The sequence below is a fragment of the Chelonoidis abingdonii genome, chromosome 1, assembly GCF_003597395.2.
Source record: "Chelonoidis abingdonii isolate Lonesome George chromosome 1, CheloAbing_2.0, whole genome shotgun sequence".
Lineage (NCBI taxonomy): Eukaryota > Metazoa > Chordata > Testudines > Testudinidae > Chelonoidis > Chelonoidis abingdonii.
The window spans coordinates 341,135,034-341,159,921 of record NC_133769.1 but is presented as its reverse complement, the minus strand read 5'-3'; the positions used below and the strand labels follow the sequence as shown (position 1 = coordinate 341,159,921).

The 24,888-nt window shown below is 41.3% G+C and overlaps 1 protein-coding gene across 1 annotated transcript; it reads right to left on the bottom strand.

Moving 5' to 3' along the window:
• Positions 1–2,578: 2,578 nt before the first annotated feature.
• MMP7 (matrix metallopeptidase 7) lies at positions 2,579–8,878 on the bottom strand. Its single transcript, XM_032762882.2, has 6 exons — positions 8,708–8,878; positions 6,700–6,923; positions 6,462–6,610; positions 4,049–4,174; positions 3,455–3,616; positions 2,579–2,843 (listed from the first exon to the last, which is right to left on the bottom strand). The coding sequence occupies exons 1-6, from the start codon at positions 8,813–8,815 to the stop codon at positions 2,821–2,823; spliced, it is 792 nt and encodes a 263-aa protein (XP_032618773.1). The 5' UTR covers positions 8,816–8,878; the 3' UTR covers positions 2,579–2,820.
• Between the last annotated feature and the right edge of the window lie 16,010 nt (positions 8,879–24,888).

Sequence of the window (24,888 nt, the reverse complement as noted above, 5' to 3'; positions counted from 1 at the left end):
CCTCCTGGACTACGCCTGGGGAGACTGGCTGGATCCTCTGAAGCTCGTCCGGCGCATGGGGCTCTCCAGACCTCACACTCCCCAGTGAGTACTTCAGGAGGTGAAGGCCGCTTTACCGCCCGCTGCTCTGGCCTACCTCGACTGGGTCCTGCGAGAGATCATGCCCCACCCACCCTCCAGCCCAGACCCTGTGGACCTTTTCATTGGGCTCCTGCCCCGTGGACCCAACCCCCTCCCCCGCCTTTTCACTGCGAGCCGGCTGCTTGACCTGCATCCAGTTCTGTTTCAGACCGCACCAAGGAAACATGCATACATGCTCGTGCTCCACACTCTTCACTTCCTCACCCTTGCGTCCCGCCCTGACAAAGTAACGGGACCTCCTGCCACCTCTTGAGGATGAGAAGCCCTGGTGGACCAGCTTATACTCCGCCCTGGTCCCAAGGGCCACCGGGGATATCAATTGGTGGTTCCCTCATGGGACCATGAGCACGGGCGTGTACTTGGCGTGGTTTACCCCCTGTCCCAAACACCTGCCCCTTTTGCGGCATGAAGGAAATCCTGGCGCACATTTCTCTAGAGTGCGCCAGGTTGCAGCCCCTATTCCGGCTCCTCTTAGAACTCTTAATACGTTTTTGGTTGCACTTTTCCCCTAACCTGTTCATCTATGCACTCCCCATCCGTGGCCCCATAAAGTCGCTGGATCTCCTTATCAACCTCCTCTTAGCCCTGGCCAAACTAGCCATCTACAAAACCAGGGAGAGGTGGTTGGCCGATGGGATTTCCTGCGACTGTGGGGCCTATTTCCGCTCCTCCATCTGTTCACGCATCAGGGCAGAGTTCCTCTAGGCGGCGTCCGCTGGCTCCCTTGACACCTTTGATGAGCAGGGAGGCACTGTCCGGAGTTCTCTGCTCGGTATCCCCATTGGGTTCCCTTTGTTTAACCCTATGACCTCACTCCCGATCCTATTTTTTTTCATTAGTTGTCCCACGCATTTATTTGGTATCACAGACCTGTGGATCTTCCCCTTAGGCTGGGTGGAGGTCCTTTAGCTTTGCCCGCCCACTTCCTGGATACTAACAGGACTACTCTGCTGTTCTCAACTGGCCTGGGTCTATCACAGTAGATATGTGAATCTACATTCCTTTGTGTGACAATACCTGTTAGAGACTGTGGCCCAGGCAGGGTTATCAAAGACATATTTTCAGTACATAGACATACTGCCATAAATTTCATCTGTACATACATCTCACAACAATTAGGAGGATCAGTATGACGTAAACTTTTATTAGACACATCACATGTCCCTTGTGGGACATGAAAGCAGCGTGTTAGGTTAGTGAGCTTGTCAGGCCTGATAGGAGTTGGTGAGCTACAGTAGTGAAACCTTTGCCAGCTGGCCCCAATAGGTTTGTTAGAAGTCAGGACCTGCAGCTGTGCCTGCCCGGTCACTAGGCAGCCAATGAGCACAGCAGAACCACCCGATTGGCTAAAGCAGTCAGGTGACTTGCTTTTAAGCCCAGCAGCTATAGAGGATCAATGTACATGCCCACAGATTCTGTGCCTCCCTGTGCTCACCTCACTCCAACCCATGCTCCTGACTTGCTTTGGCATTGCTCCAAGCTAGACCCTGCCCTTCACCCAGCCTTCTTCCTGTCTGTCCCAGTCTTGCTCCTGCCTTGGTACCAGCCCTGCTCCTGCCTTCCCTGACTCCATGGAATCCAGTTCTGATGATCAGCCCTGGTTCTGTCTTGACCCTTGGCGCTGGCATTTGTACTCTGCTTTCAGTTCTGACCTTTGGCTCCGATCCCTCGCTCTGACTCTTCCTCAACTTTGGGCTCTGGCACTTGGACTTTGACTAGGTCTGACTCCTGCTCTGACCACTGACCTGACTGCCTGTGACCCAATCTCGTGACAGGGCCTCTGTGTCACAATGTGTGATTACTTCCCTTTTCCTGAAGGATGGCTCAGGTTTCAAACATTTAGGATTGCTACCACAGGCTATTTTCTGAGGGCCTGACTCTTTTTTTTTTTTTTTTTTTTATCTTGTCCAGACTTCAACAGGAGCCTGCCTGATTAAGGAGTGGATAAAAATGGAGAGTGGATGGGTAGGTTACCATAATTGTGATCTCTGTATTTAAATACCCGAGAAGCATTCGAGTTCTGCAGTAAGTGAGGTCTTATCCCCTAAGTACTTAAACAGAACTGGCCTCTCAGATCTCCATGGGATTTGGGGGTGGAGGGAGAGACCCTCTGTGTGGGGATCCAACCCTTCTGGTGCTGAAGTGGGGATTGGTTGTGTATACTGCATCATCTTACAACCTTCTGCTGGGCCCTATGGAGGATACTCTGAGTCTGGGTATGAACAGGGCAGGGAGGGGGAAGGGATGGGGAGAAGAGAGTGGGCAGGGAACAAGGAGCCTAAACCATGGAATTATATGCATTTCAAACACCCAGCTGAGAATTTTGTCTTGTATATATGTATTGTACATACAGGAGTCACTGAACCCATCAGTGAAATGCTGCCCAACAGCGATTAGGTCTGACAGGAATGCGGAGGCAGAATAGTGTGGTGAAAATTTTTATTTTCACAGAAACTAGTGAATAAATTTAAAGAGGTTTCAAATCTCAGTAAATGTATAGGAGCAGAAATTGCTCTTAAACATTTGCAATTTTAATTCACTGAAGAACTAAAATGAAACATTTCTGGTGTGAATTCTTCATTCTTTTTAAACACACCATGGTTCTTTAGTATCAGAGGGGCAGCCGTGTTTAGTCTGGATCTGTAAAAGCAGGACTCTTTGCTGCTTTTACATGGTTCTTTAGAAGTTTTCACTTTTGCGGCCTGTGGAATAGAAATATGGAAACATTAAGGTATTTGTTTAAGAGAGAAACTATAGAGAAATATACACTTCGTGAAGTGTCCCATAGAATGGAATGACCACAAAAGTGCCGCAGGCAAGATTTTCTCATTGGTTTAGGGTGCAGTTTTGCCACTGTAACTCACAGTGCGTAGTACTTGACTCCATGAGCAGTGAGGTGAGGGCCAGATTCTGCCATACTTACATTGAGCAATCTCTTATTCAGCAAGTAATCCTACCGATTTCAGTGGCCTTTTCAGCAGAGCAAGGTACTACTCAGTAGTAGATGGTTAGCAAAACGTCATCCTCATTGATTTCTGCAAGGAACTGGTGTGCAGGGAACACATAATCTGCCAGGATCTCCAGGTCTATTAGCTTTTGTTATAATATGGAGACGTTGCTCTCAGACTCCAGAAAGGGTAAGTGGGAGGTATAAAGTGAATTATGTTGCCTTGGTCTAAATTTTGATACTCTGAGAGTAGGCCATTCAAATCAATGGGGCTGCTGAGTAAGCCACTTCTCAGTGTAAAGTGTGGCAAAATCTGTCCCTTTGATAATTTTGTATATCAAAATTAACATCTCACACTGAAATTACCGTATAATTTCTGAATTCCTTGTCTGTCATCATCTGGAAGGCTGAAGGTGTCTGGGTTCCAGTAGCGATAGATAGGGTACATCAGAGCACCTTGAACATTTGAATGACCAAGTCCCAAAGAATGACCAAATTCATGTGCAGCAACAAGAAACAAATTTGTTCCTAAAGTATAGAAAAAAGAGGAAAAATTATTAACATATAATGGAACAGAGCATCACAACCAGGGGAATTTGCATCTTTCTTTCCATTGTGATGAAATCCAATAAGTTTAATTTATTTTTACCTACTCTCCCATTTAATTACAATATGTATGTCCACATGTTTTAGGAAGAATAGTGCAGAGCCCAGGAATGGAGTCAGGAAACCTGAAATCTATTCCCGACTCAACTTTTGACCATGAGCAAATCACTTAAACCTTCTGTGCCTCATCTGTTAAAAATAGGATAATATTGCTTGCCCACCTTTGTAAAGTGCTTTGAGCACCTCAGGCCCTATATGCCTATTATGATAGGCAAATGTAAGTGTGTTGTAAACACCAGGGTTTTGTTTAGAAGGAGCTGAAATTTGTTGTGACCAGTACATAGAATACTTTACCTATATGATCTTGTGACCACTTCTCGCCCTCATCAAAGTGAGCATCTCCTCCTAACCCTGAGCCAGGTGCAAACGCATGGGCCAGTATTCCCCCTCTTCCATCAAAGGGATATGAGTCGCCATGTGCTGCATGTGAAAAGAAATGAATGTGTCATCAATTGACATAATGATGCATTTTAAACATTGAATTCCATATCTTGAAGTTTAGAGTTTGCTTTTATTAATTGTAGATTACATTACATTAAAAATGACACTAAAATAATGGTAATGTTGCAAAGTCAAGCACTCAGAAGGTAGGAAATGCCATACTTAAGATTGCCTATGCAATGAATTCAGCTTCTGTGTGTGTATGCATTATGGTATGGTTTTAATTACATGATCGCATACTATATTTTCCCCACAGGACCTCTGTGTTATTGAGGGCATGTTCTCAGAAATGGCTGCATCATCTTATCGAAACTTTACAAAAATGTTCAGCCTGAGGCTGACACCCAGCAAGAAAACCTCTGAATAGCTTAAGTTTTGCAAAGTTATAAGCATCTGAAGGTCCTATAATGAACAGTATCTATAACTATAGATAATGCCATCTGCACCACTTATAATACATCAAGTGAATGTTATCAGTAACCACAGCTTTGAAAAAGTGAGGATCTCACTTGGTACACTGGTATCTGTTAGATTCTTTTATAACAGTGTGTGGGATATCCAGACCCTCATCCAGAAGTTGGCTGGAAAAGGTTGACTCTCCTCCTCTGCCTATAAGAAGGGCTACAATTTTTTGCTTCTGGAGTGCAAGGATTTGCAGGATAGTTGTGAAAAATTCATCACCCGGAAGACACTATAAGATTATTGTGTTATTGGATGTTTGGCGATGAATCTCTAAGGAACTGGCTACACTTAGAATGCTGCAGGTGCGCGACTGGAGAGCCTCAATGTAGACACTACCTGCGCTGATGGAAGAGGTTCTCCCATCAGTGTAGGTACTCTGCATCCCCAAGAGGCAATAGCCAGAGCCCTCCATGGATACAAATGTATATCCGTTGATGCGGCTATCCGCGGATATAAATCAGTATCCACAGAACTGCAGGGCTCTCCTGAGAACTGCAGTGGTGAAAGGAGAACGTGGGGCCATCGTTCCCAGGAGCTAGTGCTCCCAGTTGATAGCTCCTCCGGTGCAATTGTGCCACTCCTGTCCCACCCACTGGGTTGGGCACTAGGCACCAGCAGCTGGTTGCACTCTTGTGTTCAAGTGGAACACACACCCCCAGACAGGAGATGCAGACAGCGGCGTGGAAGGGACAGAGGCAAGGCTGGGAGCAGTACAGCCGTGCTGGAGGAGCTGCCGGCATGGGCCCCACCTTCTTCTCCTTTCACCACTGTGGTTCCTGGGACAGACCTGTGGTTTCATGGATACCGATTTATATCCATGGATATAAATTTGTATTTGCACAGGGCTCTAGCGGTAGCTAGGTCAATAGGAGAATTCTCCTGTTAACCTATCACTGGTCTAGAATGGTCAGAATAGCTGCCTCTCATACCACTTGAGGGCCACAGCTCTACCAAAACAGGTACCTAGTGTAGACAAGCCCAAGAGGAGGACTAGCACTGAGAGGTGAACCAGGGTGCATGGGTGTTTGTGTGCGTGTGCCTTCGTTCTCCCTCTTTCAGACTTCTTGGAAGTGAGACACTCTTTAGACCTATGCGTTGTGCGTGGCTAAAACAAGCCACACTCTCTGCCTTTGCTTTGGACTACAGTGGAAAGAAGCCCTGTTCCATTTGTGTTTGGCTCTAGAGAGGCAAAAAATGTATGTTTCTGTTTTAGGATGAGGCATGTGACCAAGATGTTTAAACCCCACACAGGCATGCAGAATCCTTGCTTGCTCACAAATAGGAGTAATATTCATGGCAGAGGAGCATGTTTACAATCAAGTAAGTAGATATTATTTTCCTAATTTTACTGTTCAAACTCGCAAGGGATTTTTGTGATGGTTGATTAGTTAACATTGATATCAAATATTATCTAATATTTTATATTTGTTATCAATGTTATATATAAACTCAATGCTTCCCTTGAGAGGCAATTATACTGACTGATTTATTTGGGTGCATCTGAAGAAGTGAGGTTTTTTACACATGAAAACTTTATATGCCCAATTAAATCTGTTAGTCTTTAAGGTGCCTCTGGAATCCTTGTTGGTTTTGTGGATATAGACTAACATGGCTACCTCCTGATAGCTATACTGACTTAATATTTTATCTTGCAGAACAAGATAAAAATTTGATAAACTCAGAATGAAAATATTTGTTCTCTTTTCAATCTTTGGCTATGAAAACATGTAAGCTTTCAAAGCATAGCTTCAGCTTTAAATAAAATGTAATTCATGGATTCTTAAAAATCCCGCAGCAACCTCACCACCATGCGCAAAACGAATCAGGATATCTGCTTCTCTCCTGGCAACTTTTTGAAACTTCAGTGGAGTCACGTCACTCCACACTTTAAAAGCCTTTTCGATTGCTTCCTCCACCATAAAACGAGGCAGATCAGGTGTATAATTAAGGATCCTTTTGGCAACACAAGAAAATAAAATATTGTCAGTTTAAGGTATGGAATAAAAGAAAACAAAATACACAAAAAGTAAAATATAACCAACCTATAAGTCAACAAATTCTTCCTCCATCTTGGATTTCCTGGAAACGTGCTGTAATCTAATACATCGGGGATGCCACACCTTGGCTGATCCATCATTTCCTCCGTTTCTGAATTAAATTTTCCTGTTACAGTTAGGTGGAAAAATTTCTGCATTTCTTTAATTTTGTCTTCTAAGGTACGGCCATCTGCTTTATTAATGGGTGGAAAGAACCTGTCAAGGTAATTCTGAAAATAAAAAGAAACAGACTCAAGGTGTATCTCCAGTTGTGTTTTTCTTATACCTTTTAAGAATCAGCTTGTCAGCAAGTATAAGACCCAGATGATCCTTGGGTATAGTTATGCTACACCCCTAGAAATCCACAGTGATCTGTCAAAACAGGGAAACAATGTAGACAGATATGAGGGCACTTTTCTAATATATGTGAACAAAATAAAAATGTAGATTGGTGTTAAAATATTCACTACCTTTCTCCTTTGAGAATTGTGTACTTAACTTTCCTTCGCACCCATATGCTTCAGGGCTCTATTCTGTTTTCTCTTATGAAATACATGAAGGGGTTCTGTGCAGCTGTTGGTTATAGTCTTACTTGTAAATGTCCAGGAGGTCTAATTGTCATTTACACTAAGGACTTTTCATAATACAAGACTGGCAGTGTGAAGGGACATTAAAATGAGTGTAAATTTATACCCATTTTCAGATCCCTTTACCCTACAAAGTGGTGTAAAAAGGCATTGGTGTAAATGAGAAATGGGTGCCTAGGTTCTTAGGCCTGAAAAGGTTCATGCATAAGCAATTACTCAAATGAACATCATAAGATGTCATTTGCAACTATGTTCTCAATGAACTTCTTAAAAAGGAACAATTAAACTATCAACCACTAATGTGCAGAGAGAGAGTTTTAATAAAAAAAAAAAATAGGGCTCTACAGGCTTGACTTGGGATATATGGACTTCCCAGAAAATTATCTGTAACCAAGCAGTATTTTTGGCTTGAAAATAGATAGAGTAAGAGGAGGTGAAGGGTAGGACCAAAGGATCATATTGTTTGTACTGAATAAAAATGATAATAAATCATCATGGCAATTTTTGATAAACATTACTGTGAAATCATCCTGTACCTTTTTATATGTTGTGTCTTACAAGAAGGAGAGGGTTTGTGAGAACTGTGGACTCTGAGGATATTTTTTAACATAGGTTTTATTCCACAATAAAATGAAATCGCCTCTCCTAAAACTCCCCCAACATTTTATTTGTGGTGGTGGTGTTACTTTATACTCTAATCATAGATAATTATAACATCTTTTTTTCACACTTCAGTCTACCACTTTCAAGTGCTGTGAAACAGCCTGCTATCTCTCCACAATACAGATTAAATATACAGAGAAAGCCTTGTCCAATAATAGCAAGACACTGAAGCAAGTGGTCCTGTTTATTTTAATGGGAGTTCACCGAGCATTAGAATCTAGAGAATAGTCCAAGTCTGATGTTTATAATTAGTCTTGCCTCTTCTCAAAGAAATGTGAGAACTGGATACAACTATGGTTAGATGCATCTAAAATAGTTCAGTCCATCATTATTAACATATTATTTTTATCTTACTAGAATGTTATATATATAATACACACCCACTCACACATCAAATTAATCCTTAATTTGGCTCATTGGTTTTAGAGACTCCATTTTCTTGGAATTTATTTCATATATATATATATAATTATTATAAGCTCCTTTGAAAGTCCCACTAGATGCCTGTCCATATCTTTAGGTGCCTAAATATCTTTAATACCTGGCCTTAATTCACCTTTACAATTTCACTTAGGCGCTTTCAAAATTTTTACTTTATGCCTTCTAGTTTTTGTGAACTGACTTATAACATCTACATAACACCAAGGTAAAAATAAAATGATGTCAAATGCTCTCTAGAAAGAAATATAATAATTAGGATGTAGACTTAAAATGGAAAAGCAGCATATTCACAGTTCACTCTTACAGCCCCATTCATGACATACCTGTATACGCTTCAGATCTCCAGAGCTCCATGGCTCTGGCTTAAGCAGAACTGGGAGAGCAAGACTTCCAGGCAGGAACAGTGCAGCGCAGAGTAGGATGTATCTCATAGTGTTATCAAATGATCTCTGCTAAAAAGAGAAAATCTTAGGTCTTCTGTGTCTAATGATCACAGCTATAACGCTTATATAGGCCTTACTGCTGTGTGTGGTAATAGATTGCGTGAGTCATTTTTAGGCTTCCTCTGTGGTTTTGTTATTTGCGGTAACAGTTCTAAGGTGTCTTTATTCCAAAATGTAAATAAAGAAACATTAACTAAATCTTTTTGTTGCCAGCACAGCTGATGTCACACTGACACAGCAAGCAGCCAACTTTCTTTATCTTCCCATTCATGCGATTCAGGTGCTAAAACCACAAGGGCACAGGGAAGTTAGCTTTCTTAACCTCAGTCAATAAATATCCTTACTGTACAATCTCAGCTTCCCAAAATTTCCTTGGTGCCATTAACACACAATTGCAATACTCTTCTTGCTTGATACTCTGCACGTATTGATTGACTGCGGAGGACGTGACTAAATGAGTGTTTGTGTCGTGTGAGTGCAATCACTTAAAACTTCATACTTTGTGATACCTGCCACTATAAAAGTTTCTATTTAAGCTTTCTGGCCCAAATTCTGATATCAGTTACCTTAAAGTTATTGAAAATCCAGAGTAAATGTACTGAAGTTAGTGAGGTTTCTCCAGATTTAATTGAGATCAGAATCTGGCCCTTCTATATATAGGAAGGTTATTGGGCATCTCAGTGTTTTTCTACTTCAGATTTGATGGGCTCCAATTAGTCAATCTCTATAATGGATTATTAGATATAAAATAAAGGGGCTAGAACTATCCTATGGCATGCATGTGAAAAAAACAACAACCAGATGCTTATATGAAAGAGTAAGGAGCCATACTCAGTTACGCAGGTGCAGCCTTCTGGATTTCAGTGAGGTAGTAGTAGAGTAAATGAGTACAGAGCTGGGCAAAAGCCATGTATCTGGTCTACAGAGCCATGTTCTGGCCTCATTAGCCCTCTGTGGAATTCTACAGATAGCAATGGATTTATTGCACAGGATACTTCAGGCCAGATATCAGCTTACTGTTGCTTTGTGCATGTACAACTTAGTGACAGTGGATCTAAGCTGGAGGAAAAGGACAAATAGCCCCCCCCCCCTGCAGCCATCCCAGCATGGTGCTGTAACTGGGGAAGAGGCATCTGCTGTGTTTCACAATGGGACTACTCACGTACATAAAGTTAAGGATGTATGTAACTGTAGGAGAGAAGCCTTAGGGCCAGTTCTACTTTGACTGAAATTAATAGAAAGATTCCTGGGGCTGAGCTGTGTTTGACACAATTGAGAAAGGGGTGATAGTTAAAAGATGAATGTCCACCACATTGTGCTCTCCCAATCTTGGGCTACCAGGGGGAATGATCTGGTTCCTCACATAAATCAGTGAAATTCCAAGGTCATTATCAGCTAACACTAGTTAGAGCAGCCCCCAGGCTTCTCTAACCTGGGCAAGGGCCAAAGCTGAACCAGAGGATCATGGAGCCATAACCAGCTCACTAACACCCCTTACTCTGCTGAGCTCAACAGAAACTGGGCACAGCAGAAATTCTGGCTCCAAATCAGGAAATTTCAAACTCAGAGGTGAAAGTTATTGAAATATTGAAAGCTATAGGATGTTAGAATAAAAGTTCTTGTGTAATTTTAATTATTGTGGCTGCTCCTTCCACACAACAAAGCAGCATAATACTATATAAAAAACTCACAGTCTTACTATCTAAAGGTTCATAGGACCTTTACTCAGGTAAGTTATCATTCTGTGAAAACCAATGCTTAGCTAGCTCTTGTAGAATAATCCCACTGACTGAGAGGGGAAATTTTATGCTGTAGGCAAAAGTGCCTCTCAGTATTTGACAGTGAAACTATGAGCTATGTATCATATCTGATATGACAACTTCTGTATTTTGCCTTTCAGTGTTTTTAATGTTCAGTTGGGTGAAAAATGTGAAGTAGAACCAAATGATTCATTGTTGAATGGTCACTGGTCATTGTTTTTGTAAGGGAATTTTGAGGTAGGTTCTGAACAAATTTATTTTAGGCAACACTTGAGTCTGTCCTTAAATGAAGAGTTCAAGATTGGCTCAAGTGTGTTGGCTGATGCCCAGAAGAAAGAATTACCATTAAAGGTCATGAAATCATGAGAAAAGTTTTCTTTGGCCCACTTATGAACTTTATTATATTGTACATCTGCTATTACAACAAAACTGTTTTAGTTTCTTTTGATAGATAAGACATTCAATGCTTTTTGCTGTGCTGTATGAGTATTTAGTCTGATTTAAATATTTTTTCATATCTGTGTTTAAGTTCACCAGGAAAAGCTACTGTTCAAATTTTTATTTATGAAAAAAAATGGCAATTTCTGAAGGTTATATGCAAAGTCTGCTCCTACATGCTGACGCTTCTGAGCAAAACCTCCGTTCACCGTCCAGCCTCACCTCCATACCTCTCGAATGACAAATTTGCTGTCCCCTCACCTTTATTGCTGAAGATCACTTACATTAGAAATGAAAAGGAGGTTAGAAGAAGAGATAATTGCACCAATCGCATAGCATTTCAAATGTCCAGCATGAATAATATTTGTGTGTCCCTCATTTTAGTCTTTGTCACGTATTTGGGCCTTGGTAAGTGGAGAGGTAGGATCACTTACAATTAGGTAATGGTGCTAGAAAATCATCTTACGGGCTAGCTTGTGCATTATGGTCCAGATTCACTAATTAGGCATGTATCTAACTTTAAGAACAGGAGTAGACTCATTGAATGCTTAAGATTTTTGCTGAATTGGGGTCAATACACATTATGGGCCAGATCCAAAGCCCACTGAAGTCAACAGAAAAACTTTCATTGTCTTCAGTAAGCTCTGGAGCAGGCCTTATACACAGTAGGTGCCACATGGGGCTGCACCACCATTGCCGGCAGGTTTCGAAGGCACGGGGAGGCTGTGCCTCCCCAAACAGCCTTGCGTGGCACTGCCCATGCTCCCCCCCCCTCCTGCTTCCCAAGCTGCACATGGAGTACATTTATAAAGTTTGCAGACGATACCAAGCTGCAAGGGGTTGCAAGTGCTTTGGAGGATAGGATTATATTTCAAAATGATCTGGACAAACTGGAGAAATGGTCTGAAGCAAATAGGATGAAATTCAATAAGGACAAATGCAAATATTACTTTGACTGCACAGATTGACAGAGCAGATGAGTATTTAGGGGGCATTTTTACATAGAGCTTGACTACACTTAAACACTATAACGGTGCCACTGCGGCAGGGCTGCTGTAGCAGTTCAGTGTAGACACTACTTATGCCAACCAGAGAGGTTCCCTGCTGACATAGCTAATTCACCTTCTCGAGAGACAGTAGCTAGGTTGACTGAAGAATTCTAGTGCTGTCTACATGGGGACTTAGGTCACCTTAACTACATTGCTCAGGAGTGTAGATTTTTCACACCTCTAACTAATATTCTAGTGTAAACCACTTTTCAAAATTGAAAAATGGTTTAACTTATGCTGATGTTCACTAAACATTGAAGGATTCACAGGGAGGGAAAGGACTGCGGCTTTCAGATAGCTGTCTTCTCAGTCTCACACTCTTTCAGCAGATATGCCAAAGTCTAGCTTGCTAATAGTTAGAAGTACAGTAGAACCTCAGAGTTATGAACACCAGAGTTACGAACTGACCGGTCAACCCCAAACCTTATTTGGAATTGGAAGTATACAATCATGTAGTAGCACAGACAAAAAAAAAAAGAAAAAAAAGCCAGTACAGTACAGTACTGTGTTAAATCTAAAGTATTAAAACAATAAAGGGAAAGTTTTTTAAAAAAATTACAAGCTAAGGAAACTCTGTGCTCTTTTCATTTAAATTAAGATGGTTAAAAGCAGCATTTTCTTCTGCATAATAATTTTTCAAAGCCATATTAAGTCAATGTTCAGTTGTAAACTTTTGAAAGAACAACCATAATGTCTTGTTCAGGGTTACGAACATTTCAGAGTTACAAACAACCTCCATTCTCGAGATGTTTCTGAGGTTCTACTGTATTCAGTTTCTGTAGGTGCCATGTAACAGCTACAATGGAGTATCAACTTTATACAGTCTGTTTTGCCAACAGGACCACATAGGCTCATAGTGCTGTAACTAAATCAAACTCAAGACTGATTTTAATCCTTTACTTAAGACATTGTTCAATGCTGGTATCTCACAGCCATTACTTACTACATTAGATGCCTTATCTTCTAGAAAGGCGTTTGGTAGCCACCTTCCCTCCAGAAGCCTTGGAGACAGCGGCCAAACTCCCATTGATTTCAGTGGAATTAGGTGCCTAAATACTTTGAGGATTTGGGCCACTGTGTTTCTCCCTCCGCCTCCAGTTTGGGGACTAGCCAGCAGACCACCTCCTCTGCCAAATCCTCCAGCCTGCACATTCTATAACAATGAGACCCTAAAGTCTCGTCTGGTTCCACTCCTGCTTCTATGACAATGGAGAAACACTTGAGTCCCCACTAATTAAGCAATAGGGCAGAATATGTCTCATCCTATGGGTTCACAACCTTCTTATTGTATTTGAGGTCAATAGGTGTTAATGGACGTAAAGCAGTGCAAGTGAGTATGTTTTTGCAATAATCAAATTAAGCAATAAACTACAACAGGATGTGCATTTCTTAAAACATTACCTACCTTATACCTACATCTGACATCTTATACATTTTATTTTTCACTTCCTTGATAATCTACATAAACATATAACCTCTTTATTTCGTGCTGAAACACACACTGGATTATATGAGAATTTCTTTTTGATATGCAATTTTTGCTTTATTCAATTTGAATTGGAGACAGAAAGAATAACCACACAAGAAAGGAAGATTAGGAGGAATGGTAAAGAATTTATTATTCTATGTCTATTTGTCCATCAACCTATCCTTAGATTGTTCTCTCTTTGGAGCAGGGATGATTCCTTCTCTTCTGCCTGGAAAGCACCTACTACATACTGGAATTTTTTAAAAAATGGCTATGTGCATCAAACAGCAAAGAACTGATGTATTTTAAACAGTTGCAAACATTTTCCTGGTAATTATAGAATCATATTGGGAATCATATTACCATAATTAAAAATAAATTACAAAATAAAGATTGGGTCATGAGCGCTCTTTTTTTATTCTGTGTCTGTACAGTGTCTAGAACAGTGTGGTCCTGGTCCATGAGTGTGGCTGTAGGCAGTACTGCAATACAATTAACAATAATGCAAAAATAAATAGTCAAATAAGGAATAGTCAGAATCAGTCACAGAGGCTCGGATCCTCCAAGTTATTTAGGGGTCTAACTCCTACCCTTGAGGATCTAGGCTTGTCTATATAGAGACTTAGGGCTGGTCCTCGCTATGGGGAGATGGACGCTGTTGCAATTGATGCAGCAGGGGTTGATTTAGTGGGTCTAGAAGACCCGCTAAATTGACAGCAGAGCATTTTCCGTTCGATGCCAGTACTCCAGCTCCCCAAGAAGATTGAGGTAAGTGAACTGGGAGCGTTTCCCCTTGACTCAGCACACTGAAGACACAGGGGTAAGTAGACCTAAGGTACATAGACTCCAGCTATGTTATCCACATAGCTGGAGTAGTGTAACTTAGGTCGACTTACCCTGGTAGTGAAGACAAGCCGTAAGCTGGGGTGTATATCTACAGTGCAGTAGCCTGCCATGCACTAAGTGCCTATGTGGATGCTGCTGCCATGCACCAAAAGTTCCATAATGTGCATTGACCCATTGCTGTTTAACGTGCAGCAGCAAGATCCATCTGGCCACTTGGCATGTACTAAGCTGGTGCATTGTATATTCACACCCTGCCTACTCACGCACTAAAGCCTTGTCTACACTATGGAGTTTCATCAAAAAAAAATTGTGCCACTTTAATTAAAACTGCTATTGCATGTCCACGCTATGCTCCTTGTGTCGGCAGATCACATCCACACTAGCAGCTCTTACGTCGACACCGAGAGCAGTGCACCATGGGTAGCTATCCCACTGTGCAACTGGCCACAGGGTGCTTTAGAAAGGGTTTGCAATGCCTCACGGGGCAGGTACAGCATCACATGATGCAGATTTCTCAATCCAATTGTTCCATGGGCATCCTACTAGATTGTCAGTTGCTTTTCAACTGAAGTCTATGTGGTGGGGGAGGGGGAGAGAGTGTGTAACAGGGAGTGTGTGTGTGTGTGTGAGACAAACAGCAACAGAGTGTGTTGGGGGAGATTGTGTCAGCATGCTGTCGCTTTAAGTTCAGACAGCATCCTGAGCAGCTAATCCTGGGGGAGGGGGACATCCCTCCTCCTGCATCAACCCCAGGTCTGCACAGCAAAGCAGTCTGTCCCCCTTCTCCCCACCTGCAGCAGCAGCCCATTCTGTCTGCCTACCAGTTCCACATTAATGGTTGTGCGATTCCCTCAAATTCTGCCCCAGTCTCAGCTACCAGGAATGGCATCCTTAGCAGCTCTGTGCGCTCTCCAAGCTGAGGAATGTCGAAGTTTCTCAAAGGAAAGGGAAGAGGAGCATGCCTGCAGCGCAGCTAAGTTCTACACAGTGAGCAGAGTGGTCAGGGTGGGCCTTGTGGGCTACTGAGGGAGTCCAGTTATGTCAACATAAGGAATTGCAGTGTCTACACTGACACTAACTTTGCCACAAAAAGTTTTATGCCTCTCATCAAGGTGATTGTACAGCAGAGTTTTGCTGCCAAAAGTAGCTTCATAGTGTGTACATATCCCCTGTTTTGTCAGCAAATGTCACCTTTTTCTGAGAAAACTGCAGTGCAGATAAGGCCTAAGTTTCTGTATAGACAAACCCAGTCTTTATCTTCTTATCCTTTTTGATCAAATGTATGTACATGCTTAGGTGGTTGTATAAAGTTTTGGGAATACAAAAAAAGTAAACCAAATAATGTAGAATTTTTCATGATTTACAAAATTCTGTTTCTATCAAAAAGGACTCAGAGGTTATAAGTCTGAGCCTGATCTTCATTATGGTAGCATAAATCCAGAGGAACTCCACACATACAAGGGGGTTACGCCATCATACAACTGGCGTCAAATCAGATTTGGTGCTGAGATTTCAAAATTTGTTCCTTCCTAATGTAGAATGAAACCAAGATCTTTGCTCTGGGAGTGGTGGGAGGTGGGAGACACACACTTCACTTTCCCTCCAGAATAAACAATAGTCCAGTGGGTTGGGGCATTAACTAAGATGTAGGCAATCCACACCCAAATCTTTAGTCTGCCTGATATGGACCAGGACTTGAAGTTGAGTCTCGGACCTCCTAGGCATGTGTCCTAATGACTGGGTTATTGGCTGTTCCGGAGTCTCTCACTCTCTCTGGCTTTGATCAGAAATGCCATCCTGGTCTTGAGAAACCTTCCAGACAAAATTTTAATCAAAACAAATATATTTCTGCAAAAAGTTTTGGTTTTGCTGAATCACCAGTTTCTTAAGGGGGAGGGGCGGGGGGAAATTGTTTGTGGAAAAATCCAAGGCAGGTCTATCCAGAATCCTCACATTTCTAGTTTTTCTGTTGTTTTCCATTAATTAATTTACTGGACAGGGACACCATTTTAATTCATTCTTTTCCTATTATCCTGTTTGGCAACAATGTTTTGAAATTTATTCTGAAAAATTCTATTGGGCCTTTGCTTTTAGAAATTTCAAGAACTAAAATTGAGTTTGGCTTCATTGATTTTAATAGCATCGAACAAAAGATTAATAGATATTCCCATATCACTTTTCCCCTTCGTTAGAGAGAGCAGAATGGCATGAAGGAGAAGACAAAAACCCTCACGACGAATATGACTCAGAGTTTCTTTTCTCATAGCAGAAGTTCTGGCTAGCACATGGTACTCTAGGACTCTATGCAGGGGAATTCTACTTGGAGCCATATTTTAAAAGAGGTGGGGGGCAGATGTGCACTGTGAAACAATGATTCACATGAATAGTCTGACTAACTTCAATGGACTGTTTATGTGAGTACCTGCTCACTAGCGTGGCTAAGGGCCACACAATCAGGCCCTAAAGAAATCATATAGTCACAGGGGGGGAAAAAAAGGGAAGAGATGAAATATGAGAAAATCAGAGCAGAAGTGCCCTCTAACCACATGGTAACAAACAAAGAGGCTAGCTGCCATAGCAATGAGAGAGAAAACTCTTATATAACTCTCCTTTTAGATGGTAAGGTCTTTGGGGCAAGCACCATCTTCGTGTGCTCTGTTTGTAGAGCACCTATCAGAGTGGGGTCCTGCAACATGCCTAGGGTTCCTAAGCACTACAGTAACACAGATAATAAGTGTCATATAGAACCTGTCCTGCACGCTGTTTTCACATTTCTAGAGAATCTAGGCAGAGGTGGAAATGAGCTGGGAATAAGCCAGAGTTTCACTGGATGCTATCAGAATTAATTAATATACACACAAGAATACAGGTCTCGTCAACACTTGCAGTTAAATGACTTCCAGTCAGGGCTTCCGAGAGTGGGTTTGGGCCCTGGTGAAAAAAATTTTTCGGCCTCCCAGCAAGGGCAAACCGGCTAAACAGGGCCGGGGAAGCCCAGGCCCCCTTCCGGACCACCAGCCCCTGGTAATTTGTACCGGCTTCCCCTCACCTCGTGGGTCCCACTTCCAGTACCACTTCATCATTAAGTATGTTTCCTTGAGTAGATAACAATGGCTATAATTTACAATTCTAAGGCACTCTTTCTATGAACAGTTATAACTTTAATGGAAAACAAGTCAGAGAGAAAGAGATGTTACAATAGCTGCTCTTTCTTTAGAATCATTAACCCTTTTGGGCCAGATTGTAATGTCAGTTATGTCAGTGAACTGTAAACCTGGAGTCATGCCACAGATTTCTCAAAAGTTACTCTGGGTTAACACCAATGTAACAGTGATCAGAATTTGGGTCTTTATATTGGCTGTAGGAGATTCATTTGCCTGGGACAGATATGAGGAAAGCAGAATGATGGTATCTTGGGTCTCATATGGTAAGGTTCTTTATCTTCAACATGAATGGAATGTGGGTTCTTATTGCTGGGATGAGGTGTACATTCTAATTTCCTTTGTGGCTTCTGTTTCCACAAGCCAAAGCAACCCGACAAGCAAAATCACATATCATAGAAGGCATCAGGCAAGTTATGGCATGTTGCTATGATATATTCTAATGAGTTTCCGTCCCTATGAGGAAAAACGAATGTTACATTAACTCAGGTGTTTTGATTCAACACCCAACAGTTGAAGACTAAAAGAACAACTTTATGCCATTTATTGGTCATAAAGATGATTCATCATTATTATCCCCTGAGCACAAACCAGGAACAATATGTTTGTCTTTTGTGCACTTTAGTCCTGCATGGATTTCTGCATTAATGTTTAATAAAGGAAACAGGACATTCTCCAACCATACCGAACCTCTTCCCAATCCTTGGAACATGGCCCATTTTGTGTCACTGTGGCTTCATAATTTGCATTCTTATATATCCTCATTGGAGAACAAACCTTGATTGAGTAGCAAGATCAGTGAATGGCAAAATACCAGGGAACTTCCAACACCCATGTTTTCCTGTAAATTAAATTTCCTTTACATTTATAATAAATTTGTCATCACTATGTGTATGAATGTGATCTATGACAAACTGTCAGCCTGATAGCACCATACTGTGCACTTTATGTAGTCATTTACACCTGCGCAAAGTGTGAGTGTAATTCCGATTTGGTAGTGCTCTCTCCCTTTTGCACTCACTTTGCACAGGCGTAAATGACTACACAAGGTTCAAAGTGCCAATGTATTTCAAATATTTTAATTCTATTTTAATTATGTTTTTAAAATATGGTTCTAATTTCACGCGGGTGCAACTCCATGAAATTCAGTGGAGTTATGCCAGGCACAGTTTTGGCCCTTTGTGTATAATATTCGTGCAACAGAGGCCAGTGGACTGCAGCAGCTAGTCACAATGTGTTAAACTGAGGATCAAGGACACACTCTGGCTACTTAGATTGAGAAAAAACAATCACCTTTCTCATCTAAAATGCTTTCTTTAAGCAAGATTGGTGTTGCCCATAAATTAGCACAGACAATGGTGTCATGACCTTAGAGGCATGAAATATATCATGCTGTACACCCCAGAACTCCATAGAATTAACAGATGTCATCAATAAAGTGCCAGCTCTCCTTGTCTTAACCACTAGAGTAGCTCCATTAGACTAACTTTATCCGTAGTGCAGCTCCACTGATTTCACAAAGGATGATATGGCCCTTGGATGTCAGTGACATTCGTTATATGAATAATGTGGCCACAATTTAGCCCCAAAGGAAAACATTTCCTAGAACTCTGACCAGCAGTTCTATCACACCCGTTTGGTGAAGTGGTGATCTACTGAGGATCTTTTTCTTGAACAATAACAACTTTTTTTTTCAGAATCAAGCTAACCGGAAAACAGCTTCAGAAGCAGCTCCATGGCCACACATTGAATTTGCTATTGGGGAGCTGATTGAGCTAGATTTCTGGATGCTATTGTCTGAGAGTACAACTCAGAGTCAAATATTTAAGTTTTGTAGAAGTCAAGTAGTCAGAAATTGTCCTTGGAATACCAACCTGCACAAGTTGGCAGCTTTACATATCGGGGGCAATGATTTGTCCCGATGTATAATTTACACCACCATTGATATGACTGCAGAATTTGGACCCTAATGTTTTGAGAGATTTCCTACAATATTTCCTTCTCTAAGATCTTCCTATAGAGATAGTAACATAAGCTTGTCCCCATAAACTTGCATTGACTTTATGCATTTCATCTTGACGTTTTAATGTCTTCTACATAGACTTACACTGATTTAAATCCAGTATAATGCAGGAGAAATGTATATTTTTTATTTTTTTTGGAAAAAAATCTGCACTATATGGGCAGAATATTATGTGACATTATAGGTTTTTCTACAGATTACAGTAGAACAATATTTATTTTAGTGTCTGAAAAAATGGACATAAAAAAAAATATATGGAAAGAAACATTTTATCAAGCCAGTAACAATAGAGTCCAGTAGCTAAATGGACAGAGAAGAAATTTAGGAGTATCAACAGTGTGATGTAAATACACCACACAATGGGAGATAGAATTTCAGGCCCCTTGTCCCTGAGATTTGCAAAGGAGAAAACTAATCCATTAGGCCACGTCTACACTACTCGCCAGATTGGAGGGTAGTAATTGATCTACCCGGGATCGATTTATCACGTATTGTCTAGACATGATAAATCAATCCCCGAATCGACGACTATACTCCACCTCAGCAGGAGGAGTAAGCGGAGTCGACGGGGAAGCTGTGGCAGTCGACTTGCTGCTGTGAGGATGGCCAGGTAAGTCGAACTAAGATACTTTGACTTCAGCTACACGAATAGTTTAGCTGAAGTTGCATGTCTTAGTTCAATACCACCCCCCGCCAGTGTAGACCAGCCCTTAGACAGTAAAATAGAATACTGTGGTACTTTTCAAGAATAGCAAAACACATGGTTGAAATTACATAAGTAGCAGTGAGTTTGAGTAAAGGATTTGCTCACAACATAATTGAGACATCCTGGAGGGCTTCATGAAAAGGTATGATAATAGCAGAAGTATGTGAAGTATCTGGCAACCAATATATCTTAGTAGACCAAAGTAATCTCCTGAATAACTCAAGTGACTGGAGTGGTGTAACCCCAGGGATGAGCTTGGCCCAGTGGGTTATTTCTCTGAGTGTTTAATCACCTTTTTTATTGTTCTTGGCTGTCATGAAGTTTAGCTGTCCTTGGAGAGATCAGTAAAATGCCCTAACTTGCTCAACAAGCTGGGAAGGGAATCAGACAAATTTTAAGGGGATCCTCATTCAACCACATTGTTGCTCTTCCAGCAATCAGCCAGCGAAAATTACTACACAAGTGAGGAGGTATCTTAGCTCTCAGAGCTTATTGATTCATAACCTGAGAAACAAAGTGCAACTTTCATTTAATCATGACATTTACTGTTATAATCATAACAAGTGCATTGAATTTGTAGAGAAAGGGGAACATTTTTCATGAAAATTCATAATTCTGACGAACAATGGAATTTTGATCAGCACCATACAGGAAACTATAGCTCCATAGCCAACAACTCACTGCTTTCAATGGATGCTGAGCACTTTTGAAAGTGCTGGCACCAAATATATGTGATGAGCAAATCTGAAATTCTGACTCTTTATTCCCTAATGGTGCAATCTCTAAATCAGCACAGGAGTGGCAGATGATATGGTAGTCAATGGAGTACGAACTGTGTATCTAATAAGCACCTCAGTACCCTCCTTTTATGAAAAAAATGTGATAGTTTGTTGTACATATTCACTGTTCAAAAGCAAGCTGCACAGGATAATGCCCCTTCAGGCACCAGTATTAAAAGGCACCATTTTGCCTCAGTATACTGTGGTTCTCACTCTTAATATCAAGTATGTGGAGTTCATGTAGATAATTATAATTTACTTCAACCTGTTAATAAACTGTTCTCTTTTCATCATTGGAGAATCCCTGAACTGATGGTGGATGCTATTTCCACTTCATCAATTCTGCCTAGATCTACACACCCGTAATGTAGTGTGTTCAGAGTACACAACTTACAGGACCTAAAATAGATGGAATGACTTAGAGAATGTAGTCTCTGTTCTTGGTTACCTGGTTGCATGACACTGGTGTGCCTTTAGGTTCTTTATTGTGGAAAACTGGCACAACAGTAAAATGAACTATTTTACTCCCTTAATCTTATACACAATTGACTGTGTTTCTTCTACCTTGCACAGAATGACCCATTTTCAACTTTTTAAATTCATTTTTAACAGAAGTACAGTATTTTAAGTAGGGCAGACAGAAAAGAGATGGCAGGTTATATAATAAATGGGTACAGTGTTATCAGACTTTCCAGGATGGCATCACTTGGGATCAGTAAAGCTATAAAATAACTTAAGATATAAAATGGAAATGCTATGATTATTACTCAGAGATGACACTCACTTCCCTCATGGAGCTGTTCACAAAAGGGAGGCATAATATGTGACAGATGTAAGACCTGGGATGTGTAAGGAGTTCAAAAGACTGTATTGAAATGTGCCAGACAGGCATGGTCTTTTGGGACGATGAGTGTTACATGGGTTTCTGGGGAATCCTTGGGGCATGCTTCATGCAAATTATACCACCCCAGTCATGCAAAATCCCAGCCTTTTGAAGCTATGCCCTTAGCAGAGGGTAAGTGATTAGTGATTACCTGGTTCTGGAGAATGGAGCTCAAAGGCTCAAGGTGTATAAAGAAATAGCTGAACTGTCCAGCTGCGGTCTGGTTCCTGATCTAAAAACTGGTGTGAACTTGTAACCAAGGGGGCAAAATGAGTTGTGGGGTTTGAAAGACTGACCCCCAACAGAGTGCTGTGTTGAATTTGGGGGTGACTTCTGGTAAGCTTTTAGCATGTTTGTAGGTTCTTTTATTGTTCTTTATATGCTTTGTCTGTAATGCTTTTGCCCTAAGAATAATTGCAGTTTGCTTTGTGAAGGCTGAATGGTAAGTGGCCCCTGGAGAAAGAGTTAACCACAGGTGCTGGATCCGAGAGAGAAACCTCCTGGGAAATCACAGCAAGGTACAGAGGGATTGCAAGCCTAAACTCCCAGCCTGAAGGGAGAGAGATGTAGGTATCTGCCCCATGAGAGGTGACAGCTGGGAAGCCTAAAACCTTGAGTGGGTGCCCTCAAGGAAGACCAGGAGGGGAGTCAAAGGTGCAGTTAACCCTAATACTGTGACCTAATGATAGGGGGGTGGCAGAGTACAGTAAGAAGCTGGAAAGAAATATGGTGTTGGGGAAAGAGCATTAGGTTAGGAGTCAAGAGTTCTAATCTGCCACTGTATGGACTTGAGTAAATCACATCATCTTTTTCCCCATTTGTAAACTGAGGATTGCAATATCTCCCTACCTAACACAAAGGGGGAAATGCGATAATCAATTAGTCAGTATCTATACTGTGCTTTGAGCACATAAATGGCTATTAAAATGCCAAGTATTATTATTGTAACCATAATGAATGTAACCCAGAGAAATAAAGGAAAACTTCTCAGGCTAGAAGCAGAGCAACCATCCTTTACATCTGTTTTTTCCTGAGAAAGAAGAAGTTACTGAAAACATGTGAATAATAGGGAAGTCTGGTGTCAGTGATCAGGAGCAACTTGAGCTCAGCATTATGAGAGATGAGACCACAAAACACAGCAGTGTGTATTAGAGTTAAAGAAATTGAGAAATCTAGTGAACATGGTGCAATGTGTCAGAGGAAAGGGTTGGTGGATCCCAAAATACATTGTAATGAAAGTTATTTTCATTCACTTCATCTGCTGTAAAAACATCAGATCTTACAAACTAAACAAAGGTAAGTACCTGGCTGAAAGATGTCCTTGGGATACCAAAGTACTGCAGGAAAGGTGGTCTTAACTGAGTAGGTGACTCGCTCATTTATATTTGATACAATCCTAAATGAAAGTCCAGAATGCTGTCAGGGATGGTGTGAACTTGGGATGAGATGGAAAACTGAGGGTCATTTTGAAATCTCCTGTCACAAGAGACTATGAAGGGTATTAATTAACAGCTGTTTGCAACATCTGTTTGTGAATTTACAGCAGAGAAAGTGTGTGGTTTTGGTTCTATGAGTTTCCAGCACATTGTTCTGGCTTTGTACAAATCCAAACTCAGACAAAATTTGCAAATTGCAATACTTTTGCTAAGAGTCAAGAAGTTTTGCTGGTTATATAACTCAATCCTAGAGATGAAACTTACTGATTTCAGGCAGTGCTCACATTTAATGGCTAGGTCAGTAGCGGCCTGAGACCTCTGCTTGTTGTATGACAACCTATTCATTTTACTGCTCCTGTCCTCCCCATAACTTCCCTTTGTCTTATCTACCTGCTGTCTTTTCATGACCTAGATGGTGAGCTCTTTGGGCAGGCACTGTCCTCTTTATGGTGTGTTTATATGGTGCCCAGCATAAGGGAGCCCCAAACCTTGATTGATGTTCCTAGGTGCTACTGCAATGCAAATAATAAATAAATAAATAAATAAAATCCATCCTTTTTCCTGTGTCTGGCACCCGAGGGTGGCTGCAGCAGTAGGTGAAAGCCACAGATATGCACATATTAGCTACAATCCCTCACTGGTTTTGTTGATGGGCTTGCTCAGAAGGGACCATTGTGATCATCTGGTCGGACATCCTGTATAACACAGGCCCTAGAACTTGCCCGCAAAATTCCAAAGATATAGTTTATAAAAAATCCAAGCCTGATTTTTAAATTGCTAGCAATGGAGAATCTAACACAACATTGAATAAGTTGTTTCAATGGTTAATTACTCTCACCATTAACTATCTATGCCTGATTTCCAGTCTGATTTTGTCTTACTTCAACTTCCAGCCATTGGACTGTGTTATACCTTTCTCTGCTATATGAAGATCCCCCTGTCAAATATTTGTTCCCCACATAGATACTTATAGGCTATAATCAAGTCACCCCATAACCTTCTCTTTGTTGAGCTAAATAGAATCATAGAATCATAGAATATTAGGTTTGGAAGAGACCTCAGGAGGTCATCTAGTCCAACTCCTTGCTCAAAGCAGGACCAACACCAACTAAACCATCCCAGCCAAGGTTTAGTCAAGTTGGGACTTAAAAACTTTAAGGACGGAGATTCCACTACCTCCCTAGGTAACCCATTCCAGTGCTTCACCATCCTTCTAGTGAAATAGTGTTTCCTAATATCCAACCTAGACCTCCCCCAATGCACACTGAGACCATGCTTCTATTTCTGTCATCTTGCACCCACTGAGAACAGGCTAGCTCCATCCTTTTTGAAACTCCCCTTCAGGTGAGTTGAAGGTGCTATCAAATCCCCCCTCACTCTCTTTTCTGCAGACTAAACAAGCCCAGTTCCCTGAGCCTTTCCTCATAAGTCATGTGCTCCAGCCCCCAATCATTTTTGTTGCCCTCCGCTGGCTTCAATTTGTTCAACATCTCTTATGTAGCGACGGAACCA

Excerpts from the sequence above, each read along its gene's own strand:
- MMP7 (XM_032762882.2), bottom strand. The coding sequence starts at position 8,815 with ATGAGATACATCCTACTCTGCGCTGCACTGTTCCTGCCTGGAAGTCTT. Across the intron at positions 6,611-6,699 it reads AAGAATTTGTTGACTTATAG|GATCCTTAATTATACACCTG; the intron begins GTTGGTTATATT and ends TGTTGCCAAAAG. Across the intron at positions 4,175-6,461 it reads GATTCGTTTTGCGCATGGTG|CACATGGCGACTCATATCCC; the intron begins GTGAGGTTGCTG and ends TTTCACATGCAG.